Source organism: Chinchilla lanigera, unplaced genomic scaffold, assembly GCF_000276665.1.
Source record: "Chinchilla lanigera isolate Chin_1 unplaced genomic scaffold, ChiLan1.0 scaffold00019, whole genome shotgun sequence".
Taxonomy (NCBI): Eukaryota; Metazoa; Chordata; class Mammalia; order Rodentia; family Chinchillidae; genus Chinchilla; species Chinchilla lanigera.
In genome coordinates this window covers 1,959,968-1,967,537 of record NW_004955420.1, presented here as the reverse complement: position 1 = coordinate 1,967,537, position 7,570 = coordinate 1,959,968, and the positions used below count along the sequence as shown (strand labels likewise).

Below are 7,570 nucleotides of genomic sequence, written 5' to 3'. Positions count from 1 at the left end.
CCTCCTCTTATTGCTTTGTCTATGATACCATCCATCTCCCTATCTGAAGTCATAATTCAAATTTGAGCTTATCTTCCTCGTGAAATTTGCCAAACAAAACATGTAAAGGCTCGCATACTTCAAATTCATTTTTCACACTGGCATGTATTTCTCTGAGTCCCAGAATCATAGACAAGACAATTAATTTTGGCTCCTTTTATTTTATGTGTGAGAAAACTAAGGCCTAAAAAGGTGAAATGATTTAATGCTCAGTGCTTTGCCAGTAAGTATTTAACCTGCTCATACTTCTTTGGGGTGTTTAATATCATCTCTGATTTGTGGACTAAGAAATTTCATTTCCTAGTTCATTGTATCTTGTTTTCTAGATGGCACCCTGTGTATTCTTAACTGATAATTATTTATTAACTGAGTAGAATATATTATTGTCATTTCTTTTGTACTCTATTTCAGTCTGAAAGTTGTTAATGAATTCAGTTAAAGTCACCTTAAAGTAAAAATAAATTACAAAAAATATTTTTGGACCTGTGATTGTTTTAAGGCAGAATTATATACAGATGAGTCTTTTTTCCTTTTCACAGTTAATCTTACTAGAGCATATCCAATACAAATACTTCCTTTACCTATAAATTCTGATGTCTACCAAAATATATTTTAATGCAATGATTTTGAAAGTTTTTAAATCAATAGTATAATTTTTAAAAAACAATCACCACATAAAGAATGGATCCCCAAGTAGGTAAATCCGGCTTCTAGGATGCCAAATAGGCAATGAGGGTCCTGCTCATCAGACAGAGAGTTATAGAATAGAAAAACAACTCGGTCTTTGTGGGTGCTTCTGCAAACAGGAGATGTGAGAAGTGTTCAGAACAAAGAAAGGGTCATCCCCCAAAACAACAGGAAGCTTTGATCTTTCTCCTTGCCTAGAGCAAGGTGAAAGGGTCTTCTTAAACAAGTCTGATCTGTGTATTTAAGTCAAACAACACTTCCAACATGTATGGGCAAGCAGAAGGGTTATTCAAATGGTAAAAAATTCAGGCTCCAGATTTTGTGAACAAGTATACCAAGTGTAGAATAAATTTTTTTTCCCCTCTTACAGTCTTGACAACAGGAAATAATAAGTTCTTAAGTGGGAGTGATTAGATAGTGTAAGAATGCAAATTGGGCCAAGCAATAAAGCCTAAGCAATTTTGTACATTTGACATTCTTGCCTACAACTTCCAGTTCTATACTTCTTTCCAGGCTTGGTGTGCATCCCAGCCTTACAACCATTGATGCTTTTGACAGATCTTGGAAACAGTGACTCGTTTATAAAGACGTATAATATTTAAGAAAACACACACAGAAAAAAGAGAGAAAGGTGTGAGGACTAGGCTTGTGTTTTGACCTATCCATGAAAAATGGATAAAGGTTCAGACACATGGTACTTTTATCAGAAATAGAATATTGTCTTGCAAGGCCCAGCCTGTTCTGCATAACAATTTATAGAAGCACCCCAAGTTGTAAGTGCTGAAACCTATCCACTGAGCTGCCATGGGGCTCTCAAATATTTGGCACAATAATGTGAAATATCGCTTCTAATAGATAAATACATCATGGATACTAGGGATTTCTGCTTTTGAAGCCATAACTGTTTGCTTTCTTTCTTTTTTTCTCTTGGCAGTAGAAACTTTTCGTCCCTGTTCACATTCCTGCACGGAAGCAAAAGTGACAGTCTTGATTCTGTTTTGAGAGAGACAAAGGAAGTGTCAAGGAGCTCTTCTACTCTTCAGTCCTACTGCAGTGCTTACCTGGCAGATTTTGCCAGCTCCAAAGCAGCTCCAAATGGAGAGATAAATAGATGAAAAATAGAGTTCTAAGGCTGGACCCTCACTTTATTGTTTATGGGAAATCCCTGTGATCCCTAGAAAGGGAGATAGTAAGTGAAATAGATCCTCAGTTCCAGGTAGCACCCATCCACCAGCCAGACAAGTGAACAGAGGGATAGGGCAGAAGTCCAGTTATCTAAACCCACTCACTAGTCCAGAGATGGAGAAACAGGGGCAGTTTGAGGTAGTGTCTTACTTAGTCAGAGTCCTTATATCTTTCTTGTCCTGGATTTGGGTCTTCAAATTATTCCTGAGGTCTGTGTACATGTGAGTTCAGGGCAGGTTATACCACACAGGGATCCACTAGTGCTGCTGCAACTGTGAAATTTGCACAAAATTATATGATCAGGTTGAAACCTAGCCCAGGGCCCTTGTTCACCAAGCTATATGCCTTAAACAGCCTGGGTTGGTTCACTGGCAACATCTTGTAAATTTCAAAAGTGGTTTCTTGTGTGCTTGGGGCTATCCACGAGGGAAGCTTGTTTGGCCCAGGAGTCACAATCAGGCAGATCCTGAAACTTATGCTCTTGAGATAACCTTGAAAGACATTATCCCTATGTTCACAGAGCTATTTACGACTGAAACAAGAGAACTGGCTCATCATTCCCTTAAACCTACAGTATGTCTCATAATAAGGCCACCTGTCACTGGCCATGTGACATTTGTGTGAGTCAGAAAAAGGTATATGCAAGTCTGAGCCAAGTTTAGCAATCAGAGAGTGAGCTAGATTTTAATCCCCATTCTTCGCCTGGACCAGTCTGTACGGTCACACCTGGTGGTTCTGCCTATACACTACTTTTAAAAATAAACCTGGAAACTATTTAGTAAATGGCAGAATCACATTACATTGTATATTTTTAGAGTGTTAATTGCTTTAATAATGCTCTTATTCATTGTTAAATAAATCAGAACTGTCAGACATGAAAATGGATTGGGTCTCACTCTCTCTCTTGACTTCTGAGAAGCTCCAGCCGAGGCACAGGAGGGGAAGAGGCAAGAGCTGGAGCCTGCCAGATACCTTCTACTGCAAATGCTGGCACTAACTACAGCCGCCTGTCATCTCTAATAATTTTTCTTGCAGGAAATGTCATTGCCTCACTGCATTGCAAGAAAGTGATGTCATAGTATGGGGCCTTGATCCATTTCCTGACTTTTAACCTGAGTCTTCTAACCTTTTTCAGCTGCACTGTACTCAGAGAAAATGAAACACATTGAAACGGAAAGGCCAACATGTCTCATACAGCCATTTGAGGCCCCAGGGCGGGGTTAACTTCTGCATACATATTAATGATCAAAACACAGTCTTGTTTGGGTGTCACATCCTGGATGTGGCATGGACCCAGTACCTAGGAAACGGAAAGGAAATAATTCTCAGGATGTATCTGTAATTTCTTGGCAGAAACCCTTCCTTTTCCTATTTTGGGTTTAATTAGTAGTGACAACGTTAAATTTAATTAGGATGCCTTGGTTGGCTTTTGTGCTGGTGAGGATCTTTGTTGTTAAACTCTGTGTGAAAAAGAATCAGGGAGCCTAAACGGGCATTTTAAACCTTACATACTGCATTTGTTTGTCCATGTCGTAGGATTGGTTACAGCCTCAGCCCAAATGACATTATGAAGCTATTTCCTGGAATGTCCAGGACTGAAATTGCCCTGTCAAGAACAACTCTGTTCTTTCAGGGATTTCAGAGAGCAAGAGCTCAGATTGCATTCTTGCTCTGTTATTATAAGTTTTTCCCTGCCAGGAAACCTCTGGTCTCAGATAATTTGCATATATCCAATGAGAGTGATCTACTGTTCTATGGAGGTTTTCAAGATTGCATGACAGCATCGTGGAAGAATCTCATATGGGGAAAGGGGATTTTTTCCCCCCTTCCCCTAAGCCTTATTTTAAATAGTTTCCTTCCCACAAGCTGATGTGTCTACATTCAAAGAGTAATAAGTAACCCAGCCCATTTTCCTGCCTTGGCCCTTGTCACTAGTTCAGTAATATCAATAATCACACAAAACTGAAAGTAGTTTGTTTAAAATAAAGGTGCCCTAGTCCTTCCCATCTATAAAGCTGACTTTTTAAAGAGCATGATAAAGAAAATTAACTATTTAGTTCTTCTTGGCAATGTCATAGCAAAATTTCTGCTCATTTCTTTGTGATCGGAATGGCAAGGAATAACTTCATGTATTTCTTGATATATTTGAATATCATGTTTTACATTATACATGGGATTCCAGTTAACTGAAAGCATACAGTACTACATTATACTTAGTGTCACAAAAATTTTGTATCCATTGGGGTTCTTGAGAATATTTGGGTTTGCTGAGAGCTTCTTGCTGTAGAACTGGGAAGCAACTATTGGACTTTGCTGGTCTTATGGTTGTGTCACAGTGGCTGGAGCCCCAACTTTTGATAAAAGATCCAACATTCAACTTAAATGCTTTAACCAAAAGTGAAGTATACATAAGAAAGCAAAATGTAAGTAAGTAAATAACCAGGGTGCCCAATACTGGGTAAGAGTGCTCCAATAATATTAAAATTAATTCAGACATTATACTAACAAAATTGAAGTTCCAGCTTACATAATTACCAAGTCCAGGACTAGATATCTTATGTTCTATTAAGTGACAGATAGACACGTACTGATTGAAGAGCCAGGGGCAGGGAGGCTTGTACAGAACTTCCAGACACCAACATTTGAACTGTGTGTTCTTGAACAAGTCACTTAGCCTCTCTCACTGTCATATTTTTCAGCTGTGAAATGAAGATATTTAAGTGTCTAAAGAAAGTGTTAGGTCTACAATTGTTATTCTGAATTCATCTTCCTCAAATGAGTGGAATCCATACGACTGAAACTCAGAGACATCCAATACATTTGTTGAATTAATCTGTGACACTTAACACTATTTTTGAAAGTTTGAGGTGTGTTGAATTTTATGCCAAATGCTTTATCTATAGAGTATCATTGAGTTCTCTCAACAAGTCTATGAATAAAATATTACCATTAGTTCCATTTGCTCAGGAGAAAACTGAAGCTTGGCCTAAAATGATAAAGGGCCTGGATCTCCAGCCAGGTGACTTTCATTCTAAAGACTTACCCAGTCTCTGCTACACTACACCAGTGTGTCTCAAACACAGTATGCACCAGAGTCACCTGTGAGAAGGCTCTCAGAGACAGATCACTGAGATGTAATCCCAGGCTTCAGTTCTCAAAGTCTCCAGGTGATGCTTCCACATATTGGAATTCTGGGGATTATAATTTGAGAACCACTGCACTCTACTTCAGAATGCTACAGTTGCAAGACCAAGACAGAGAGAATGTAAGAGGAGCAGATTTCTGACCCAACAAAGAAAGACTTCCCACATTTAGAGCCACACAGTAGCTCAGCAGAGTTTCCCCTTGGGAGTGGTTATACTGTAAGAGGCACACAGCTCTTGGGCCATGTGATGAGAAGTTGGCCTAAGAAGCGTCCAAGTCCCTTCTAACAATTAAACGCTATAAGTGCAAAAGGCAAGAGACAGGGAGGCTAGGAGAGAGGATCGTGCTCCCTTGGGAGGAAACCCTGCCCTGGATATAACTCAGTGTTTAACTGTGCGTTAAGGAGTTAGAATCACTTTGGTAATGACAAGTGGAGAAAAGATAAGGAAAATGTTTTCTGAATTTAGGGATTTAGAATTGCAGTATAAGGAAACATTACCCAGGGAACAAGAAAAATACAAAGAAAACATTCACTCATGAAAATTTATATTGCAGATTTTAACATTTCTATGATGACAACAATATAATTTCATTTTTGACATCATAATATGGAAATTGTAAATGTTAGCAATTAAAAAGGGCCAACTTGTACAACAGTTTCAATTTTTATTCTTTTAAGAACACAGAGGAAAAAAGTTTAAAGATCAAAATTATTTTGTAGATATTTCAAAGTGACAACTACAAACGAGGCAGGTTCAAGGGGAGGGACACAGGGCTGAATTTACTGTCCAGTCTTCTGACCCTGGGAAGAAAAGAAAGGAAAAGGAGCGTTTAGTTCTACAGTTTATCAGAGAAAACAGAGTGTCACTTCTGATATTTAATTTAGCCTTTTTTTATGTCACAGAACCCCCCTGAAGGATGACTCAAATCACGACATCATGGTACCACTTAGGGATTTAAGAGCTATCAACAGAGAGAACAGAATTGGTGGTAGTGGTGGAGGGAGGGTGTCAGAAAGTATGAAGAAGAAATACACATGTAATAAAATATCTGGCATAACTGTAAAACAGAAAGAGCCCTTGCTTTTGTGGGCCAGGGCTATCTGAAGAAGTGAGGAATCTCTCTGTTGAATATTTCTTTTGGTCGTTTGCTGTTTGTTTTGTCTGGTTTAGATTGGCGTGGAGCTTTTCAAAAATTAACAGAAGGTGAAAGGGCACTTTCTGAAATCTTTAATTGCCAGCTAAGAATTTTAAACCTGATTAGAAATGAGAGGCAAGAAACACACATTTCTTGAGCACGTATCAAGTGCCATGGTCTGCATCAGACTCTTACAAGAAATGATACTTTGCCTTTGCAACATGTAAGGCAGAGGTTATCTCCATTTTACAAATGTGGAACTTTAGGCCCAGAGGGCTTTAGTACTGATTTACTCAAGGCTAGTCAGATAGTAAGAGACAGAGGAAACAAACCCCAAACTGTCTGATTTCAGGTCAAGTGCTGCACGTGCGGTTCTTCACGTACCGTGAATAATGGTGAAAGTATTTCTTCAACAAACCACCGTGCCTTGGCATGGAAGTTCAAATCTACTATTGAGCTGTATCTTCCTTCCTAGAGATTCTTCTTGGATTCCACTACCATAGTAAATTCCCTGTGACTGGCAAATTGTTTTAGACTTCAATACCCCTGCTGTAAGTTTGAGTATGATTTTAGAAGGAAATAGAAATGAAATTTCATATTGTATCCTGCTATTATTTTGACTCTCATATTTCCAATACCACACTTCTTGGTCACCTTTGTGTTTTTACATTGCACTCATCGCCTTCTAATGTACTATTTTATTTTTTAAAATTGTGCTTATTGTTTCTTTTCTGTCCCTCTAACTTGAATGTAGACTATATTTTTGTCCATTTTTCTTCAGGAATGCATGTTAAGCACTTAGAAGAAAGATCAGCAAATTTTTCTGTAAGGAATGCCATAAGGAGTATTTTTGGTTTTATAAATTATGTGATCTCTGTCACAGCTACTCACTGAGCATGAGAACAGCCATAGGTGATTTGTAAACTGGTGAAACTATCCTTAGTTTTAGGTTCATATAAAAAGAGGTATTTAGCCAGTTTTGGTCCGTGGGTTATTTGCCATCTCCTGACCTAGTGCCCAATACATAAGTACTCAGAAAATGGAATTTACTGGGACTGTTCTAATGACACAGATTGTATCCTGTCGTCCCCATGCTTCCCAGCGCATGAAAACAGTACCCAATTTAGGCAGCGCTCCTGCCACCCCAGAGCTATGGGAATGGCTGCTGGCACAGAGCAGGGCTGAACCCGCTGTGACTCAGAGTGTCCACACTAGGGGGGATCTCTGTGAACCTCCATCCACTCAGCTCTCAACTGGGTGGTGCCCAAACAACTGGGAGAAAACACACTCAACCACCTAATCTTTGATAAAGGGGCCAATCAAACTCACTGGAAGAATGATAGCCTCTTTAATAAATGGTGCTGGAAAAATTGGCTCA

At 39.0% G+C, this 7,570-nt stretch overlaps 1 protein-coding gene across 2 annotated transcripts in view; it reads right to left on the bottom strand.

Annotated features, from left to right (window-relative positions):
• Positions 1-5,580: 5,580 nt before the first annotated feature.
• Tmem212 (transmembrane protein 212) overlaps positions 5,581-7,570 on the bottom strand; it is a 30,103-nt gene continuing 28,113 nt past the window's right edge. For both annotated transcript variants that reach the window (XR_260678.2, XM_005383003.2), the window contains one exon: positions 5,581-5,857. Coding sequence is in view for 1 of the 2 variants with exons in the window: in XM_005383003.2 (XP_005383060.1) it covers positions 5,837-5,857 (21 nt within the window). In the remaining variant the exon portion in view is untranslated. The remainder of the gene's footprint in view (positions 5,858-7,570) is intronic.